This window comes from Leptopilina heterotoma, unplaced genomic scaffold (genome assembly GCF_015476425.1).
Source record: "Leptopilina heterotoma isolate Lh14 unplaced genomic scaffold, ASM1547642v1 Lhet_712, whole genome shotgun sequence".
NCBI classification, from domain to species: domain Eukaryota; kingdom Metazoa; phylum Arthropoda; class Insecta; order Hymenoptera; family Figitidae; genus Leptopilina; species Leptopilina heterotoma.
Window position 1 is genome coordinate 136563 of NW_025111166.1, and position 23508 is coordinate 160070.

Here is a 23508-nt window from a genome sequence, read left to right on the forward strand (position 1 = left end):
TCGTGTTTGTAATTGTTGCTAGAACTTTACCATCTATTAAAGTTAAACATAATGTAAAATGTATTCGTAAGCAAACGTCTCCAATTTCAATGTCAATATATTCTAATTTTTCAATTTCATCTTCTATTAACCGTTTTTGTTCTAAAATAAGCTGAGAAGTTTCTTTAGCACACTTAATTGATATTGGTCGACACATTCTTTCAGATTGAAAAGCTATGTTTTTCCAAAGAATAATACCTGTTGAGCTTGTTAATCTTAATGGATTACAAGTGGTAACAAACAAGCTTCCATCAATTGCTTTAGTACTAGAGTCTGCGTCTAGTTCTTGAGATAAAAAAGGTTGCTGATATGGCGAATGACCGGTACTTCCATCAAATCCTCAAGAAAAAATGAATACTGATTCAAGCATTTTTGAATTCGATTTTATTGGAGCTTCAATTATAACTTCATTTTGAAGTTGAACAACTCTTTCTGCTGTATGCCTCAAAATAAATTGAAGGCTGACTTTAGCTTCTTTTTCATTAATTACAATTTCTTCTTTAGGGGGCCTGCATTGAGCTTTAACATCCTTTATTTTATTATAAGCTGGCCAAATATCTGCTCCACTTGAAATTGACGCTAAACGCATATTTGTATAAACGGCTTTTGATAAATTATTGTCTAGTATAAAGGTCAATGCTTCTTCAGCAGACTTCGGCACTACTGAGGATACTGAGGTTAACTGGCGTTCAATTTCTATGTATTCAGAAGACTTTAAAATTTTCTTTATAATCGCAGATAATTCACTCATCTTAGATTTTTTCGCACCTGCCTCTGCAGCCTTTAGTATTCTTAAAGGATCATTCTTACAAAGTTCACTTACCTGCATAGCATCTCGTCTTTTAGATCGATCTGACATTTCCGAGAAATAAAGTTTCGGACGACCAGGCTTAATTTGGAAGCTAGAGAAAGTTCCTGAAGGCTCATCTATTTCAAGATTTGGAATATACAAAGGTCCATTCAACCACTTTTCATTTTCGCTTTCAAATATTGCTTTCTTTCTAGAAGCTTTCTCAAATTTAGCTTTTCGTTTTGATATGACAGAAGAAACGCTTTGTCTCAGATTACGTAAGCTAGAACATTTTACAATGTTTGAATCAATATTCATTTTTCTCAATACATACTGTACACCCGTTTCAATACCATTATCGGTTGAAATATTTTCTAAAATTTCTTTCCTTGAGATTAAAACCATCTCTGAAGCCTGTTTTTCAGAAAAGCAATAATTGAATGACAAAATATTTTGCTTGATCACATTTATCTGAAATTACCAAATTTATTTGACACACCAAAAAAGAATCAATCGAGAAATTTAGTTGGCTTTTGAAAAATATTTCCTTAAAGTTTTTGCTTTTGTTAAACGAATAATTATAACACAGGCACACAAAAAAATATAAAAGTCAAAACCCAGAGGTCACACCCCCCTATCCCCATGTTTTTGGGGTCGCTGAAACCGAATATGACAATGACAAATTTTTTTCATCGGCCATTTTCCCGCTACCACCCCCTTACACCTGCTCCTGGGGGTTGAAATTTCAGTTTAAAAAAAAGTGGAGTAGGGTGTCTATTCCTATGTTTTTTGGGTCGCTAAAACCAAAAAAGACTACCAAAAACAAATTCTTCCCTCCCTTAACCCCCTAGAACCCCCTTAACATCCGAAAGGTGGGGGGTCGAAATTAGAATTTTCATGAAAAGTCGATTACGGTGTCTAAACCTACGTTTTTTGGGTCGCTGAAACCAAAAAAGACTACCAAAATCAAGTCCTTTCCACCCTTGACCCCCTACAACCCCCTGCAATAATTTTTGATAATTAATATTTAATTTTCAATTTCCCAAAAATCGGTTCGTTTTATTTGAAAAAAATTATTGCAGGGGGTTGTAGGGGGTCGGGGGAGGAAAGGATTTGATTTTGGTAGTCTTTTTTGGTTTTAGCGACCCAAAAAACGTAGGTTTAGACACCGTAATCGACTTTTCGTGAAAATTCGAATTTCGACCCCCCACCTTTCGGATGTTAAGGGGGTTGTAGGGGGTTAAGGGAGGGAAGAATTTGTTTTTGGTAGTCCTTTTTGGTTTTAGCGACCCAAAAAACATAGGAATAGACACCCTACTCCACTTTTCTTTAAACTGAAATTTCAACCCCCGGGAGCAGGTGTAAGGGGGTGGTAGCGGGAAAATGGCCGATGAAAAAAATTTGTCATGGTCATATTCGGTTTCAGCGACCCCAAAAACATGGGGATAGGGGGGTGTGACCTCTGGGTTTTGACTTTTTTATTTTTTTGTGTGCCTGTGTTATTGGTTCTCCGAACCAAGTGGTTTGAATGCTTAATTGCGCACGCGCTGTTCTCGTAAATTCGATGTATTCGATGTATTCTCTTTCTAAAGTGCCACAGAAGTGAGTTGCTGTATAACATGCTGTTGTGCACTAAGCTGACATATTGTTTTTTTTAACACTGAAATATAAATATGCGCAAAAGTGCGCGGGATTTTATGAAAGTAGGCATCTTAAGTTAACAAACGGTATGTTCGATATTCTTTTATCGCGAGGATACACGGGAATACATTGAACGCAATCTAGTACATTACTGAAAAATACAATATTTTCGAATTTAAATGTATTAAAATAAAACTTATACAGGACTAAAATTCCTGTTTTTAATTTTTTTCCAATTTATTAACATGTACTTAGCATAAATAAAGAACATTATAGTCAGTTTTTAAGAATTAACATATAAAGCATTCACTTTTGTGCATTTATGATTATGCAGAAACTTTTTCAAATTTTCAAGTTTCGGTGTTAGTAATTTTTATAATATGAGTCCTTAACTCTTGGCATTTCGTATATAGATGCTTTAAGGTATCACAAGTGAAAAAAAGTTTTTGGAGCCCTACAGAAAAATTGACTTTTGGCCACTTTTTTCCGATCCTGGCCCACTGTGGTAGGGTCTAATACAGGGCTAATATATAAATATATATATGAGGCATTTTACGTGAAAGGTCCTAAGTTGAAATTTCAACTTCTTGAAAAAAATTGAAACTTAGGGAATTTGTTGTTCTATCAAGTAGAAATGTGCCCCAAAAAATATTTTTGATTTTTTCGAAAATTTGGAAGGGGTAGAGAGGGGTCAATTTGACCAATTTTGCTAACACCGGCTACTTTGTGAATTTTTTCTGAACATACTTGTAATGGTAAAATTTTTTTTGAATATGTTTCTGAAAGGTTTTTTCGTCCTCTTTCTAATGGTGTATTTTATTTCTTAATATTTTAAAAATTTTTCCTAATTTTTGATAATTAATATTTAATTTTTCAAAAATCGGTCCGTTTTTTTTTTTGAAAATAATTTATTGTAAACGAAAGCTGAGGTTTTTTCCTATCGGCATGTAAATTTTCAGAATGCCCTTTTTTTTGTTTTTGAGTTATTAAATTTCAAAGAATAAATTGCGGCGCGCTGCGTCCTGGTTGCACTGAGCCGCGTAGCAATCGGCGTGAGACGAGGCGCCCGGGACGCAATTTATTCTTTGAAATTTAATAACTCAAAAACAAAAAAGGGCATTCTGAAAATTTACATGCCGATAGGAAAAAACCTCAGCTTCCGTTTACAATAATTTATTTTTTAAAAAATGGACCGATTTTTGGGAAATTGAAAATTAAATATTAATTATCAAAAATTAGGGTAAATTTTTAAAATATTAAAAAACAAAATACACCATTAGAAAAAGGACGAAAAAACCTTTCAGAAATATATTCTAAAAAATTTTCCCCATTACAAGTAGGTTCAGAAAAAATTCACAAAGTAGCCGGTGTTAGCAAAATTGTCAAAATGACCCCCCTCTACCCCCACCAAATTTTCGAACAAATCAAAAATATTTTTTAGGGCACATTTCTACTTGATAGAACAACAAATTCCCTGAGTTTCAATTTTTTTCAAGAAGTTGAAAGTTCAACTTAGGATCTTTATAATTCACTGGTGAATTCATTCACTATATGTGAGTGAATATAAAGTTAAATAAGTGAATTATTAGTGAATACTTCGTGAATTAGTAAATAGCACAGGTTTACAAATTAAAAACTTTTTTTTGCCAATCGAACAAAACAATTTTTTTTCGAATAGTAGGTGTTTTTTGAGTAAGAAAATCATAGTTTTAATTTTTTTCCCTCGTGCAGTTTTTCTGTAGCTTTAAATTTTCCATTTTCGAGGTGCGAAGCTACTTAAACTTACCTGTAGGAAAATTAGCTTGTCAAAATATAATAAATGAGGTATCATTGGAAAGGTTATTAAATTACCTTTCGATCCATAGGTCACAGAATAAAATTCAACAAAAATTGAGAGAGTTACAGTCGATGAAAGATGAAATTTCATGACAATTTTGATGATTTTTAGACATTTGAGTAACTTCTACTATTTTTTTCTACATCAAACAGGAAAGAATGTTTAGGTTTTAATTTTTTTATTGATAGACTATATCATTACACAAATTTTGAGCCCTTGTGGACCCCGATTGGATTAAAAATGACAATTCTACACTAAATGTAGTGAACGAAACTACATTCTTCATTTTTAGTATCCCTTAAACATTTGCAGCAAAAATTGAAGTAATAAAATTTAGTTAAGCTCTAAAGTTACTAAAATCACTAATAAAGGATTTCTGAAATCGTAGATTTCGAATCCAATGTTAGTTTTCTAAATTTCAAAATGGCGGATCCAATATGGCGGACAAGTTTTTAAAAATCGATTACATTCGTCTTAAATTCGTTACTCGGGGGTTTTCGGGGTCGCTGATTACGAATCTGATGTCAGATTTCGAAAATTGAAAAGGATGGATTCATAATGGTGAACGAGTTTTTTAAAATCCATCAAATTCGCACCTATTGGATCCGCCATTTTTAATTTTTGAAATCTGACATCAGATTCGTAATCAGCGACCCCGAAAACCCCCGAGTAACGAATTTAAGACGAATGTAATCGATTTTTAAAAACTTACCGACAGATTGGCTCAGTCGGATAGATGCCTGGCGTTGGTGGTCGTTTAAGGACCAAGGGTATAAGTACCCTTGGTTCGCGCCCACTTGGCTTGGTATTTTTCCGGCACGTGAGACAATCTGAGCGGGAGGTTTGACGTCGAGGTATAATGATGTGCACCGTCGATTATTGTCCGGTACACACCATTAGAACTCGACTGTCGATAAACCGGTTGTACTCAGAGAGGTTTTCTACAGTTTCCCTCTTCTCTGGCGAGAAAACCCATTGACGGGTGGTCCAGGCGTAATGCGAGTACTCCTAATAAAGTCGGCTGTAGACGCAAATTAGGTTAATATATAGAAAATTTCTAAGTAGAATGGTTATGCTTAATCCAAAAAAGAATTTCTCGGGGACTCTTGTCGAAGTGCGTAAGGCCAATAGGGCAGGAGTATAAACAATAAAACAATTTTTAAAAACTTGTCCGCCATATTGGATCCGCCATTTTAAAATTTAGAAAACTAACATTGGATTCGAAATCTACGATTTCAGAAATCCTTTATTAGTGATTTTAGTAACTTTAGAGGTTAACTAAATTTTATTACTTCAATTTTTGCTGCAAATGTTTAAGGGATACTAAAAATGAAGAATGTAGTTTTGTTCACTAAATTTAGTGTAGAATTGTCATTTTTAATCCAATCGAGGTCCACAAGGGCTCAAAATTTGTGTAATGATATAGTCTATCAATAAAAAAATTAAAACCTAAACATTCTTTCCTGTTTGATGTAGAAAAAATAGTAGAAGGTACTCAAATGTCTAAAAATCATCAAAATTGTCATGAAATTTCATCTTTAATCGACTGTAACTCTCTCAATTTTTGTTGAATTTCATTCTGTGACCTATGGATCAAAAGGTATTTTAATAACCTTTCCAATGATACCTCATTTATTATGTTTTGACAAGCTAATTTTCCTACAGGTAAGTTTAAGTGGCGTCGCACCTCGAAAATGCAAAATTTGAAGCTACAGAAAAACTGCACGAGGGAAAAAAATTAAAACTATGATTTTCTTACTCAAAAAATACTTACTATTCGAAAAAAAATTGTTTTGTTCGATTGACAATTTCACTGTAAACTAGTGTAGTGATTTAGTGAATAGTAAGTATAATAGGATAAAAACAAAGCTGGAAATTGGTTAAATTGGATGAAAGTCAAAATTGGAAATTGGTTATAGTTGATAAAAACAAAGCTGGAAATTGGTGAAAGTGGATAAAAGGAAAAGTTAGAAAATGGTTATATTGGATAAAGACAAAGGTGGAAATTGGTTAAATTGGATAAAAGGAAAAATTGGATAAAAACAAAGCCGGAAATTGGTTAAATTAGATAAAAGGCAAAATTGGAATTTGGTTATATTGGATAAAAAAGCTGGAAATTGGTAAAATTGGATAAAAGGAAAAATTAGAAATTGGTTATATTGGTTAAAAAGAAAGCTGGAAATTGGTTAAATTGGATAAAAGGCAAAATTGAAAATTAGTTATATTGGATAAAAAGAAAGCTGGAAATTGGTTAAATTGGATAAAAGAAAAAATTGTAAATTGTTTGTATATTTGATAAGAGACAAAATTGGAAGTTAGTTTAATTGGACATTGATTATATTAGATAGAAGGAAAAATTTGAAAGTTTTAAATAAGAAGAGAATTGTCAATTTGTTGTTATTTTTTATAAGAGGCAAAATTTGGTAAAATTGGATAAAAGGAAATTATAAAATTTATAATTAAATTTATAAAACTTGATGTTAAAATTCTAATGTAATATTACTATTTTTAAAATTTTAATTCCTTGATATAAGTAAATTTTATAAAATAAAAGAACAATGTCTAACAAAGGAGAAACTGTTAATTTGACTACTCATGATTTAAGTATTGTTGTCACTGAAGGAGTAATTCTAAATAATGATCATATGTATGAATTTCAAAAGCTAGTGGGAAGACAATCACATTTTTTTTATAATATGCAAAATACTTTGTGTTTACAAACACTTGATTTGATAGTTCCAGTCGAGAAAAGTGAGCAGCACATTCAAATACTTTTTAGTGGATTTTATAAATCTGGTCAATGGATTTGTACTTATTATGATGGAATAAGCCTTTACACTTTTGATAGTCCTAATAATAAATGTTTAAATCATTATCAAAGAGATTATTTAATTAGATTATATCCTTTTGAACCACCAGTAGTTTTCACAACTGTTGATCAACAACCAGAATACAGTCTTTCTTGTGGAGTATATGCAATAGCATTCAAACGTTGTTTTTTAATATTATGCCCACTCTGTCAATTACTATTATTGTAATATGAAACATCATTTAATGTTAATGTTCGAAAACAATAGTTTATGTAAATTTTCCTCTGTTCGTCTTTCTAATAGTAGATCTTGTATAGTTGTGTATGACTGGAATTGCCTTTTAAACGAAAAAGATATTTAACTTCAGTATGGAGAATCAAACTTTTCTAAAAACTCTATTAAGAAAGAAATTTCTTTCCTAAGAATAATAAATAAAATAAATGAAGGAAATATTGCATCAACAACACTTAAACAAAGTAGTTCATAAAGTCTTAGGCTTACCCGTTTCATTATACAGTGATTAATCTTCAAACATTAAAGTTCAATCTAAAGAAGGCCTCTTTTTAAAAAATATAGATGTTTTTATTTGGGATGAAGCACCAATGGCTCCAAAATATGCTTTTGAAATTATGGATTATCTATTAAGAGATATAATGAATTCCAACGAACCTTTTGGTGGTAAAATTGTAATTCTAGGCGGAGATTTTCGACAAACTTTACCAATTAAAGAACGGGGTACTAGATCAGAAATAGTAAATTTATCAATAAAAAATAGTAAACTATGGAAATGTTTCAAAAATACACATTAACAGATAATAATATGAGAGCTTTACCACAAGAAACGGAATTTGTAGATTTTTTACTTAAAGTTGGCAATGGTGAATTAAATGATGCAGATGATAATGTTATATTATGTAGGTACCAGAACATATTATTTAAAAAGGGAAAAAAACAAAATTTTATCCTTTAAAGACAATTTAGGTATACAAAATTTAATCCTTTAAAGATAAAATGTTTTTAATAACTATGTGTGTATCTTTAGAGTAATATTAGAAACTTTTCGATGTAAAAACATTTCCATTTCTAATAGCAGACAAAAAGGGGGCGTGCGTAGCGCGCAAAATTAGTGACTAGTAATACTTACAAGAAACAACAAGATAAATTAACAAATTTCATTTTATTCGCTTTTAATCCGTGATTCTACAAAAACACTAAAAGAATTTTTTTATATTCTTTACTAAATGTTAAAAACGTTAAAAAATAATTACAATCATTGATGTTCTACGTATTTCAGAAAAACCAGTTGAATTCTTCTGCATTTATTTCACATTTCATCAGCAAGATTTTCTTTGCGTTTTCTCATAGACAACAATACTGTGAAATAGGACATTGACGTTTGAAGTATCTTTAAACAATTTTATAAAACTTAAAAATAATTATAACAAACATGAACGTAACATGCAGTAAATTCATTTATAGATACTGGAAGCCCAGAACTTTAGACTTCCGAACATTAAACTATGTTAACATCAAGTATGGATGAGTCAGTGAGAAGGTCGAGGGAAAATAATGTCGGATTTTAGATTAGAAGGACCTGCCTACAACGGAAGAACATACACTACTCTGAGTATTTATACTTTTAGGCATCAAGGTGTCTATATCGAACATTAGACACCATGACAGAGCAGTATATCGTTCGGAGGTTCCAGTGTATTTACAATATTTACTTTTTATACCTTTGTAAAAATTTGTAGTGAAAGGATGAATATTTTTCCAACTATAAATGTTGTCGGTTCAGCACCTTTTCTCATTATTAAAAGTAATAATTTTTTCATTTTGTTAGAGAGATTGTACCAATCTGCTTCATATCTAATAAAATTATTATTTACCTTATATATTTGATATAATTCTGAAGTAACTGTATTCTATAGTAGAAAAAACTGATCAAGGTTAGATTTTGTTCATACTACATAATTTATGTGTTTAAGGATTCAAAGAAGTAAGATAAATATGTAATTTAAAAAAGTTAATAATGTTTTTCAAGTTTGTAATTGCGAGGTTTGTAATCTAGTAAAAATTAAACTCATTCTGTTTAAAAATAAACATATACAAATAATTTTCCCAGGCAGAAATTCCCATAAACAACCGTAGTTGACATCCGATCCACTACTAATACAATATTGTTTGTCAATACTGACTTTCCGTGTAACTTGTACACCCTGATGCTTTAATGCCTTCCTTCAGGTTTTGACGGTGTTTTAAAAAGTCGTGACAATCTATCAAAATTTTGTTAGTTCATGACGTATACACGAACTTATATGTCACTAACTAACAAAATTTTGATAGATATGTTACGACATTTTAAAACACCGTCAAAACCGAGAGGAAGGCCAGTAATATGCCTATCATCGATTTCTACCTGGGTTATTATACATTTCATTATGTAAAACCAGGTAAAACATAAAAAAGACGATCAGATATTTATTCCATAGAATACAAGTTCTATTAAAGGCTGAGGGAAAACAACGCGAGAGATATTTTACGAATTTTGAATAAAAAAATAATCACTTGAACTTTATTACACTCAATAACATATATGCTTTCCTTATGGTTTGGACAACTTTTTGAAAAGTGGTTTTTCTTCTATAAGAATGTTTTAAGTCTATGGCGTATGATGGAATAGAGATTACTCAATTCCATCATACGCCATAGACTTAAAACAGTCTTATAGAAGGCACACCAGTTTTCAAAAAGTTGTCCAAACCGGAAGGAAAGCATATACATGTTATTGAGTGTATATGCTTCTTTTCATAGAAAAATAATAAATAAATTTTACATTCTGGTGGAAAGTATAAGGCTGTTGTCCAGTAAATGCTGAGTTGGAACAGTTAAAATAAAAATATGCAACACTTGTCCCATAGAATAACATCCGAACTGTATAGCTGCCTTAGGGCTATGTATATTTATCACGGTCTGAATCATATTACAAGATTAAAGTCTAGTCTAACTCTACTTTGAGTTTCATAATTTGTAAAAATAAAAATCCTTATTTTAATTAATGTTAAAATTTTTCGCTGATGAAGAATTATAATTATGAAAGAAGATTTCGAATTTATCAGTTAATAGAGACATCTATTAGATGTAGGGGAATGTTGTCATACTTGGACAGTCGTCATAATCATACACTTGCAATATTTTACATTATACTAGCAGCGCCATCTGTGTGCAAACGTGAAATGTTTTGTTTTCGTTAAGGAAAGATTTTCATGTCACGCCACGTTTCGGAACTATTTATTTTCATGTTTTGTTGACGCAGAGGCCTGAAAGTGCCAAAAATAGTTTTAAAGAACCTGCAAAAAACGTGACATAACTCCGAGTAAAAACATGTCATCGACAATGTAAGCATACAAATACGTTAAGTGGTTCCCACGCAAGAAAATGATAAGAGAAGTTGTTGTTTATTTGAATAGTTTGGTTATGACGTTGTGCGATAGGGTTATGTCACTTGTCGTCATATTTGGACACTTTATGTTGTTATAGTTGGACACCCGTTCTCTCTAATACAAATCAGCTATAATCATAAAGAAGATGAGGACTTTTGCATAATATGTTTACAAACAATGCCACGACACTTATCCGCAATAACTCCGTTGCATGTATTGAATCTAAACGAGACGTCCACCTTAAGTGTGCGAAAATGACAAAAAATTATTTTATTTGGCAAAATTGCGAATCTGATTAATTTTGTTTTGTGAAAGTTCAATTTATTGTAAGTTTTATTTGACACAATAAAAAAATAAGACATAAAATACACTTAATTGTGTCATAATATCCTTTTTTCTTGCTGATTTTCAAAAGCGTCCAACTATGACTACAGTGGACAAATATGACTACATTTTTTTTCAAGATGCCCGCAATTTGTATGTTTTTTATTTATCAACTTATCAGCCATGGAAAAAGTTTCCTTTTGATTTAACCTTTTAAACTGTTAACGACAATAATCTAAATTATCATTTAAACTAAAGTTATGGACTAGAGTCAAAAAAGTGTCCATCTATGACAACATTTCCCTACATCTGAGCAAGTATGGACTTGCTCTGAGAAGAAAAGATTCTTGTTCGTCCAGGCTGATCAGTCTGCACAGTGCATTCAAACACGCACACGGAGAAAACTGGATATTTAAAAGTAGATGGGCATGTCCAAGTTGTGAAATGTAAACAAACAAAAAGGTAAACAAACCAAACACTAAAATCGCAATTTTGTAACAGCCTTTTCTCCCATAAAATTTACCATTTCTAAACTTTCTTTACGAAAATGGTTAATTAGAGTATCAAAGTTTACAGTAAAATAATTTCTGGCTATGAGCATTTAAAAGCAATTAGTAAAATAACAAATTAAAATAACCTGAAAATTGCATTTTTGACGCATCGCGAAAATTAAACTGTTTGAGTATATCAGACGCAAGGACCCTGTGAAAGACCCACACTGTAAAAAAATTTCGAATTTTATCCGATAATATGAACGGGAATTTTTCCGAAATTAGGGGGAAATCAGTTTTTCCACCGTTTGGGGTTCCGTGCTGTCCGTATTTTTTCTGAAAAAATGCCGAAAAATTTTTTACAGTGCAGAGAGCGATTGGACGTACGTACGAAATTTGTCCGAAGCAGTGCAGTTTATGGTCAGGTTTTTGTCACCCGAAATTAATCCTAATAAAACCGAACTTTATACGGTTTGTGAATAACTAGTGAATCCGAAGTTAGTCCGATTAAATACGGAATTAATCAGGAAAACATGCCAACTCCAACTTGACGTTCATTTTTTGTATTTGAAGTACAAGAAAGATGTTGTCCATCAAATAATAAATAATCAACAAATTAATTCAATAAATTAGTAAAAATATTCCTTTTTCAAAGAAAACTAACAATTATGCAAAATGCAACTAAAAAAATAATTTTTGTACAACTTTATAATCTTTGCTTCAAATTTTTCTGTACTGCCAAATGTCAACCTAAAATAAAAAAAATAAACGTCAATTCTGAGTTGGCATGTTTTCCAAATCGCAGCTCAAGTGGCAGGGTTTCTCACGCGTTTTTTGAAACGGCACGTTTTTCACGACTAGTCTGAATTGGCACTTTTTTGCACCCAACCGGCGAATTATCTATTTAACTAGAATTTATTCTTTGTACACCCTGATGCTTTAATGTCTTCCTTCCGGTTTTGACGGTGTTTTAAAAAGTCTTGACAATCTATCAAAATTTTGTTAGTTCATGACGTATACACGAACTTATATGTCACTAACTAACAAAATTTTGATAGATATGTTACGACTTTTTAAAACACCGTCCAAACCGAGAGGAAGGCATTAAAGCATCAGGGTGTATTTAATTCTTTATAGTTAATACTCAAATTATTGGGATAAGTCAATACAATTTTAATTGCTAATTGAATAAAATAGGTGTTTCATAATCGGCACATTAATTTTGAAACACCCGTACATACAGGAAACCATCGTTTCATAATCAGTACTAGTGCAGGGTGTCACAATTTAATTAATATTATTTTTATTTCATAAAAAATAAACATTTTAGGGCCTACATACTGTTTACAAAATATCAACCTTTCAATCTATACCAAAATTATTCATATTAACACTTCTAATTCCAACAAACTTATCACAGAAATTTAGTCAGTTTAAAAAGCGATCCATAATTGGGACCTTTATCTTATTAAAAATTATTTCATCATTATTAGGAAGACGAAAATTTTAAATACTTCTGAATTCTTTTTTTGTCCGCTAAATTTGAATACTTCTATTAAGTCAAATTCGTCTATAAAACGAATCCTTTTCAATGCCCAAAGTTTACAATATTAGAATGAATACTTTTTAATCACTTAAAGTGGAATAAATGTGTGATCTATCTAATGACTTTTAATTCCTTGCAAATCAAATGCTTGTTGGTGACAAAACAAAAATTGACCCTGATCCAAGTTACTTGAGAAAAAGATGAAAAAAGAAATGAAAGTGGCTCATTTGTTCAAAGTGATTTCATTGACAGTTTTGTAATGTGCTTGACTTTGTAACTGGTAATAACTAGCGTCAACCGCGATTGTTCACGTGCATATAATATTGAATATCAAACTTGAGCAAAAATTTCACTGTAAATAATAACTTGACATGTTCAGTAGACCTGTGCAAAATTCGAACCGAACCGAGTTTTGTTCGGTTTTGGGGCCCCGAAATGTCGAATATTCGACATCCGAACTGGGCTAGTTCGAATGTCAATATTCGACATTCGAACTAGGCTAACTCGAATGTCGGTTTTTCGACATTGGAACTGGGCTACTTCGAATGTCGAATATTCGACATTCGAACTGAGCGACTGAAATGTCGAATTTTAGAATTCGACATTTTGGCGTACCAAAACCTAACGCAACTCGGTTCGGTTCGAATTTCGTAGTAACTCGAATGTCGAATATTCGACATCCGAACTGGGCTAGTTCGAATGTCGGTTTTTCGACATTCGAACTAGGCGAAAAAAATTCGAACAGTTCGGTTCGAATTATTTTGCACAGCTCTAATGTTCAGACATGCAATATTGTATCAATGTTGCATGCAATATTCGCCCAATTATTATATTTTCGTCTGCTAATATAAACTGAGCGATTTCCTGTAAAGTTTCAAGAAATTTTTGGTGCTTTGTGACTTTTATGTAAATCACGTATAATGTAAAACTTGTATTAAATCTTTATTTAATTTTAATTATTACTTTCCTTTATTTCACTTATTGTTAGTCATAAAAAATTGACTTCATGACCATCAAATTTTCTATAAATACTTATATTTAAAATTGAATACCTTTCTACACCTAACCTAAAATTATGTGCTTTTCAATTCCTTTCTATACCTTGGTCAACGTTTATGTGACGATACTAAAGGGAATTAAAATTTTTTTATTTGTATTTTCTTATTGGGAATTCGAAACTCAGGACAAAAAAGGAATTAAAAAGAATTCAATTTTTTTAATACTTTCTAATGCAAGCCTTTATACCAGGTAACCACTACACCACGCTCGCATACGAGTTCAAATTCATAATAGAATTTATGAAGTGCCACAAAAAGAAATGACAAAATACTAACACATCATTCTTAATTATAATATTGAAACAAGAACTAATAATACTACACGGAGAAAATTTATTCCTGAAATTTTACTGAATTTAGTTCTGTAAAACTGGGATAAACTGTCGAAACAGTAATTTTTCAAGAAGTAGACTGTAAAAGAAATTGCATTGAAAAATAATGTAAAAAGCATAAACCTTACGATACATGTATTAGCGCTTCACTTACAGTTCGATAAAACGTAAGCTTAGTGCTCGCTACATTCATATTTATTGAATAGTTCGGTAAAACTTAAAGATCAAAAATAACAAATGTTACTTCAGCCCAATGGGAAATTTACAATTGGCGGAGTACTGCGCCAGCACTGGCAGTACAGGCAGCTACGCTGACAGACAGCACTGGCATAACTCTGGGATGATAACGCTGTCTAACGCTGACGAAGTACTGCCTGCCAGTGCTGACAGACAGCGCTGGCGCAGCACTGGGCCAGTGCTGGCTGAGAATATTGCCGCAATGAATGCCGTATTGTTATTAATTAGTCGTAAATTAATAATTATAAATACTTTAACAACAAAATGGTAAATAATATTAATAAATAGTTATTATTCATATAATATTTCTCTTCTTAAAGAAGTTGTATTAAAGATGGAGACTAACAATGGATATAGTAAATGAAGTAGAAAAAAATTATTTATAACATTTCAAAATTAAATAATAAACAATTACAGTAAGTGTGCATTAGATTTTCATATCTTAGTACCTAACGATTGGAATCTAGAAATATCGCAAACCTAAGAAAATAAACAAAATTGCTGATGAGGGGAATCGAACCTACGGACTAACAGACTAACGCTCTAACCACTATGCTAACGACACATGTGTGCAGTACAGTATTAATATCTCAGTATCATTCAGACATACAATTATTGAGTCAAAGATGAGAAGAAAATAGGGATACGTTAGAAATAATAAATTGAAATAAAATAAATTAAACTAAATTTTTAATGATTAAATTAAATTACTTTACTTATTGCATTTAACATTTTACGTAATTCTTAAATTACGTGGTAATTTTAAATAATTTTTTATTTATAGTAAGAAGTATAATAGTATTTTAATAGGAACCAAATTATTATTGAGATTAAAGTTTAAATTTTGTTTATAATTTTAATTTGTTTAAATAATTTATTATTTAAAAAATAGACAATTATGTTAAATTATTATTACTAAATTTAATAAAAATAAAAAATGAACAACTGAAAAGTAAAATATTAATTTTTTTCAATAAATTTATATTAATAAACATTCATAAACTTTTTTTATAATTTTTTTCAAGTTTATGTCAAAAAAGCAATGTTGGCAAAGAGCGTTGTGAACAATTCTTCTATACTCAGCCAGCACTTGCCGCTGTGGCTTGTCCAAGCTTTGGCGAAACAAAAATTCTGTACTGCGCCAGCACTGATTGTCGAGACTTGGCTAGACTACGTTGAACAATCGTCTGAGTACTAAGCTAGTGGTGAACATCAGCACTACACTGGCATTTTCCATTAGGAGTAGATCTATATTACAAACGCGGATCATTTTCGGAGATTTTGGGTACAATTTTCGGACAAATCCGTACTAATCTCTCCGTATTTAATCCGGAATTAGTCTGAAATTTTTACAAGGGTGTAAACTATGACACTCTAATTTACTATTTTCGTAAAGATAGTAAAGATAGGTTTGTTTACCTTTTTGTTTGTTTACATTTTACAACTTGGACATGCCCTTAACATCATAGATTTTAAAATTAGATTGTAGATATGAATGCTTAACATCTAGATATTAAGTTTTAATATTTGGATAGCTGTCCCTAAGTTAAAAGAAAAATATATTAAGTTTTAACATCTAGATATTTACGCTGAATATCTATTTGTTTCTGGGCAGCTTATTTTTACAGAGCAAAATTAAGTAAAATTGATAACTATTTATCGACAACCATATCAATAAAATTATCATAAGAAACACCTAACTTTAAACTAAAAAGTTTAATTCCGACTAAAGTCGAAATCTTTTTTAATAACCGTTATTTTAATTATTTATTTTACTTACTTGTACTCCGGTAATGCTTAAATCTATTATACAAAGACCAATAATCAATAGATAGGGAGTTGAAAATATATTTTGGACATCGTTGATAAATCTCGCAAAATAAAATATGTTAATTATTATAAATGAAGAATTATTGCTATATCCCTAAGTAGGGGAGACCGGGGCTAAACCGGACGGATTTGGTCTGTGACTAACAAACTCATAGAAAAAAATATTTTTTGCTAAAGAGTAACACACCGTTTTGAAGCTTGTTCCTTCACCTATAAATCGCACTTGTTCATTTTTAAAAAACTACAGTAGCTTTGGTGATATATTATTGCTTCGAATGTGACTACCTCAAAAACGAAAATCCCAAAATTGGTGGGGCTAAACCGGACACTCCATGGGGCTAAATCAGACACGGCAAATTAATTAAAGAGAGAGACACAAATTTTCGTTTTTTTGTAGAAAATTCAAATCAATTTTTTGTTTATTTATTTGTAGGTAGTTCTATACAAAGAATGTAATATAAAATATAAAATAGGTAATTAATACAATATAAAATGAATTATATAGTTTTCAGACTTGTTTGATTTCAGAAGCTCGCTTGCTAATTCGTGTTTTAAAATAAATTCTTTATTTATTTATTGATAAAGTGGTTCTATGCAAAGAATATAATATAAAATAGTTCATTAATATAAAATAAATTATAGGTATTCGCAAATTTGTTTGTTTTTTATCACGACGTCCGATTTAGCCCCACACCGTCATCTAATAATTAACCTGCAATACATTTTTCTTTTTATCGTTTTCCAATAAACTTTTTTTCTACTACACTCAGTACACCTTCAGCTAATAAAAAAATTGCCATATGATATGTGCACTTTAATTATAACGATAAAAACCCAAAAAATTTTTTTTACTTCTACTGCGAAAAACGACATTTTTATATATTAACGGCAACTATTATTACAAGAAAATGATATGTCCCTAAAACCTCATGCAACATATGCATCACGAAATAGTGCGTTCACAGGTTATTAACACTACCGTCCACGAGTATCAGGACGATCACACGCTGTTCTATAAAAAAACATGCCATCCTTTTTTCAATCATATCTCGTAAATAAAAGGAGGTACAAAAAAACTTAAATTCGGTTAGAAAGCTGATTAATTTTTGCGTAAAATAAGCCATCTTTGAAGTCATTTCGTTAACTATTTTTTAAGTTGGTGAGTAAGAAAGAAACTTAAAAAATTATCAAATTTTCTCATTTTTGTCTCTTGACTTCAACTTTTTCAAAAATCTAGAAAAATTTAGATAAGATTTTTCTAAAAACACAGAACTCTTCATTATAATTTCAGCTTTAAAATAAGTCTTCGAAAATTAAAAAAGGTTAATCCGTCTTCGATATATCATTAAAAATGTGAAGCCCAGTTTCGACGATTGGTTCATTGGAATTTAACTGTGACAACTCGATTCTGGCTTCGTGCGGCTGCGAATAGGAGAGAAAACAGAGACGGATTTATGCTGGGGAATAATAAATAATCATGTTTTACGAGTAATATAAAGAAACTCGAAAGTTTATCGTTCACCCGCATGATTTCGTCCCTGCTTTCTCTCTCATTCCCAGCCGCGCGAAGCCAGAATCGAGCTGTCAGAGTTGAATTTCAATCCACCAATCCGTCGAAACACGGCTTCACATTTTTAATGATATATCGAAGATGGATTAATCTTTTTTAATTTTCGAAGGCTTATTTTAAAGCTGAATATCTAACAAAGATTTCTGCGTTTTTAAAAAACTTTTATCTAAATTTTTTTAGATTTTTGAAAAAGTTGAAGTCAAGAGACAAAAATGAGAAAATTTGATAATTTTTTTTATGTCATTCTCACTGTACGACTCAAAAAAATAGTTAACCAAAATAAATTAAAGACAGCTTATTTTACGCAAAATTTAACCAGCTTTCTAACCTTATTTATGATTTTTTTATATCTCCTTTTATTTACGAGATATGATTGAAAAAGTGATGGCATGTTTTTTATAGAAAAAAATGTCATGTCGCGTGTAATCTTTTAGATACTCGTGGACGGTCGTGTACATTATTTGAAATTCTTCATGGTTTCGGAAATATTTGACTTGTCCGGTTTAGCCCCAGTCTCCCCTACTATTAATTATGTAATTTAAAATATACTGCAACTATACTAAAAAGTTAAAGCTTAATTAATAAGAAGTGAATTTTGTGTCATACTAACAATACAATTTTTCTGTGCATTACTACGCAAAGTTTAATTTCATTATGCATTTTTTGTTGTAAACTGTAATCATCTGACATAGTACTTTGTTTTATAGCAGTCGCTAATTTGTGCCTGTAAAAAATTATTGTGTAATAGAATTATTTCGTTAGGTTGTAACAATTAAAATAAGCTTACCCTTACATCATTTGAAGATTTAAGACATTTAATGGATGTGTTAGAGATAACAATTAGTCTGTCGCTATTAGGATATAACTAGGTCTATTACGGACATTTCACTAATATCTTAGATATATCCACATTTATACGAACCAACATTTATCCCTAGGACGTCCATTGGATACCCTGAAGTATCGATTAGTAATAAGGTATACAAATAATAATTTAATCGATTTCTAGCATATTATTGTTTTCATCGTTAAACTTTTTACATATTAAAAGGAGCATGAACTTCTTTTACAGATTAGAAACCTACAATACTTAAAATGGCGCATTTTTTATCAATACTGCATGCTTCCATTAAGCGTTTTGAAAATGTCCATGCTATCTAAGTATTCATATATGCTAGTACTGAAATTTAGATGCAAGGGAGACTATTGAAAAAGCACAAAGGAATTGATTTAAAAAAAGATTATAAAAATTATGTTACTAAACATGTGTCTTCTGAGTTTAAATACACCCAGTAACATATCTGCTTTCCTTCCGGTTTGAACAACTTTTTGAAAAGTGGAGTGCCTTCTAAAAGAATGTTTTAACCCTTAAATGACCAAGTTTTTTCACCGTTATTATAAATAAATAATGTTTAGTAAATTCGATTATTCAATATAAGAAAAAAAATTTTAAAAACATTTTTAACCCCTTAAAACCACCTCTAACGTATATCACTACCCAAAAAATTGATAATTAATCTAAGTGATAAATTAAATATTTTTTAGCTCCTGTCTGCTTTATACTGGATAATCATATTTAATTAAAAAATATAATAAGTCGTCACTCACGACGTTTCGATATCAACGTTGATATCCTCTTCAGGTGAAAATCTGTTAAAAATTCATAAATTTAAAAAACTTCACTTATATTATATTATATTTTTGTGATGACCAGGTAATAATAGTAAATGTAAAATACCCTTCAAAAACAACCCTAAGATCAAATAAACCACCCCTTGTTGATAAAAGTTTTTGTAAATGATAAAAAAATCTATACCTTCTACATGCTTCTAAATTTAAAAAAAAAAATTTCTAAGTCACACAGATATGGTTAATATTAATAAGCACCCCCCTCGAAACCACCTCTATTGCATAACAAGATTCAGGCAAATCTGATAATTTTTTAAAATTTTTTTGTCCGACATATTGGATTCGCCATTTTGAATTTTTGAAAACTGACATCGGATTCGTAATCTGCGACCCCGAAAACCCCCGAGTAACAAATTTTAGGCGAATTTGGTAGATTTTTAAATTTATTGTCCGCCATATTGGATCCGCCATTTCGAATTTTTGAATACTAAAATCGGATTCGTAAACAGCGACCCCGAAAATCCCCGAGTAATAAATTTTAGACGAATTTGGTAGATTTTAAAATTGTTTGGTGGGGCCAGGCCAGAACCGAGACACGACTAAAACTAATAAAAATTTCCATTTGAGTTGAAATTTCATATGTGAAAATTATTTTCTTTGTCATTGTTTATGCCAGAAAAATTTATTTTTGTGCCCGATAAATAAATTTATGTCCAAATTTTCCAGTAAAGTTGAAATTGAGAGTGTATAGTAATTTTGTCACCCAAAAATAAATTTTCCTGTTGCGAAAAATATAAACTGTCCGTTGTATTTCATGCTTAAATTATTTCTTTTGTTCAAATTTCTTAAAATTGCCAGACAATAATGTTGTGATACATTTTTTTAATTAGTGTCTGTAATTAGTGAAAAGTTAAATTAAAAATTAAATTTGAGTCAAGCACAGGTTAGACCGGAAGGAAAATTTGCAAAAATCACGTGATTAAAATTAGTGCGCAGGACGACATACGAATCGACGCGCCGGGAAAATTCAAAATTCTAGCAGCAAAGAGAAAGGCTGCACGTGACAGACCAGTGATTCAGTAGTAGTAATAGTGGCCGTAGAGAGAGAGAAAGAGTAGTGAGAACGGCGAAAGAGAAGAGAAAGAGAACATGAGCCATTAGCCAGCCAGAAAAATTTAAAAAAAAAACGGGGCACTTTAAAAAGTTTGTACTTCTCTATACAATCAAGGTTACCCAGGGCCGTATGTACCAAAGGAGACTGAATTAAATTTTTTTTAAATTTATGATAGGGATAAAATTCTTTTTTTTCTTTCGTCAGACAGATAAATTAAATTGGATTTTTATAAATTGTGATTTTCATTTAATTGAATCGTAAATTTTTCGAAATAAAATAATAATTATAAATCCCTAATACAAAATCCCTAAATGAAACCATGAGATTTAATTTAGTTTGATCTGAATTAAATTGAAAAAAAATTTAATTTGATTTGGTTTGATTTTGGTTCAATTATGACTTAATTTAATTTGAATTAAATTGAACTTATAAAAATTCGAAATCGACAACGATCAAAGATTTTTTTTTGTAAACACAAATTCATGTTTTTTTTAATTTATTAAAAATTAATTTTAATTGAACCAAATTAATTTAATTAAATAAATTTAGTTAATAGGACTAAATTTTGATTTTAGAATAAATTTAAATTTTCGAAAGTTAAAATTCTAAATTGACAATGGCAGAAGCAATCAACAAAATGAATCGATACAAAGAGAGAATAAAGGAACTTATAGATATTCCGTGTGTGAGACAAGCGTGGGAAGAGATTTGCCAGATGCCAGTAGGTGAAATTGTAACAAAATTGTTAAAACACCAACTGTGTATTAGTGGTACATTGTCAGTTTTACGCGAAAGATTATTAAGGATTGAGATAAGACAAGTTTTGCCAGCAGACATAGATGTACCATTTTGTGAGAGATATGATAGTGGGATTTCCGACAAAACATTTTTACTAGAAGCTTTGTCAGAACTAGAGAGTAGCCCTTTTCCCAACGTAAATCGTCACAGAGGGGGTCAAATCTCGCTGTCTGAAAGTGAGGAGTCAAATGAGGAAAGTGTCCCAAAATTGAGAAGTTGTAGTGATAGGAAGAAATGTAGGAGTGGGAATAACGAATTATCAGGTGGATCATCGTACAGCAGATTAAATCCGACAAACGGTAGATCCACCCCAAACTTCACACCCCCGCCACCAGTCATGACAACTGCCAGCATGGCCCCCACCACGACAACTGTACAATTAGGTACGACAACAAGTACAATAATGACGTCACCACATACTATTATATCGGCAACAATGGCCCCAGATGTCAGTCATTTGAGGAAGTCGGTCGGTCGATTACAATTAACCCCAGAAATGAACAAACTAATAGAATACGCCGAGAAAATCGATCGTCAATATTCAGGTGGAGGGTGAAAATTACAACAGAGCGAGTGTAGGGCCGAGATTAGAGATGGTTATCAATTAACACATCACCAAAAGTCAAGAATCTTGTCCCTACAACGAACGGTGAATAACCTTGGTTTTCAAGCCACTAACCATATTGAAAACAAATCCAAACCCACATCCGCCCCAAGGCAGTTCTCGTCTCAAAATAGTCTAGAGAGTGTTAATGTAACACAACATAGGTCATTTAAGTCAGAGGAAGATGTGAATGTGAGGGAAAGAAAAAATGGGAAAACTTTACAAGAAATAGGGCATAGGTATAAAAGTAGAATGACAGAAAGAAATCTAAGGAGAGAATACGATGAGTTTATTAGAGGTAGTAGTGATGAGAGAATAAGTGTTGATGAGAGAGCAAGTCAGAGTTATAATAGGGACAATAAAGGTAGACACAGTAGAGTAGAAAAAAGATACAAAACAAGAAGGGAAACTAGAAGTTCAATCTTGTTTGACTTAACGAGTGAGTCAGAATGCGAGACTGATTTTAGCCAGAGCCAGCGTGAGTGGAGGAGAAGGGACAATAATAGGTCAGATCGAAGGTCAAAAGTGATAAAAATTCTGAAAGACTGGGATTTAAAATTCCACGGGGAAGATGACCATGCCGAAGAATTCCTGGAGAGGCTAATAGACTGTAAATATAGTTCAAATTTAACGGACCAAGAAATATTGCAAGCATTACCCATAATACTCCAGAAAAATGCCAGCAGTTGAGAGCATTCAAGAACGAGTACTTAGTGACAGTAGACGACGATGACATAGTTGACGAATTACGGGCCAGAACACAAGGAAAAGGGGAGAAAATTTCTCCTTATTTAACCAGCCTCAGGTTTATTTTGGGACACATGAAACACCCAATTAACCAACAATAACAGGTTAAAATTGCGTACAAAGGACTCACGCCGACTTATCGACGACAATTAGACCGACTACAGTTTGACACACTTGGCCAGACGGAGAAAATTTTAAAGAATTTCGAAAAGGTCAAAGAATTAGACGATAGGTACATACCCCCTCCATCAAAAGATAAAATGCGTTTCCCTTCTGCAGCAGTGAGAGAAAAGGAGCAAGGAGATAAAAAGAGCAAACATATCAAGAGTGAAAAACCAATTAACCCAATTAACCAACAACAACAGGTTAAAATTGCGTACAAAGTACTCACGCCGACTTATCGACGACAATTAGACCGACTACAGTTTGACACACTTGGCCAGACGGAGAAAATTTTAAAAAATTTCGAAAAGGTCAAAGAATTAGACGATAGGTACATACCCCCTCCATCAAAAGATAAAATGCGTTTCCCTTCTGCAGCAGTGAGAGAAAAGGACCAAGGAGATAAAAAGAGCAAACATATCAAGAGTGAAAAAGTAGCAGCAATTGAAAAAGAGTCAGAGCCGAGTGATAGTGATCACTCTAAAGAAAGAGAAAAAGAAGAAAAA

General features: G+C 31.6%; 1 protein-coding gene across 1 annotated transcript in view; it reads right to left on the reverse strand.

The window, feature by feature from the left end:
- Positions 1–379: 379 nt before the first annotated feature.
- LOC122510643 overlaps positions 380–23508 on the reverse strand; it is a 34457-nt gene continuing 11328 nt past the window's right edge. The window contains exons 5-10 of the mRNA XM_043625420.1: positions 18559–18672; positions 16329–16419; positions 9954–10090; positions 8854–8986; positions 1164–1300; positions 380–1112 (exon numbers count right to left, since the gene is read on the reverse strand). Coding sequence (XP_043481355.1) covers positions 380–1112; positions 1164–1300; positions 8854–8986; positions 9954–10090; positions 16329–16419; positions 18559–18672 — 1345 coding nt within the window. The remainder of the gene's footprint in view (positions 1113–1163; positions 1301–8853; positions 8987–9953; positions 10091–16328; positions 16420–18558; positions 18673–23508) is intronic.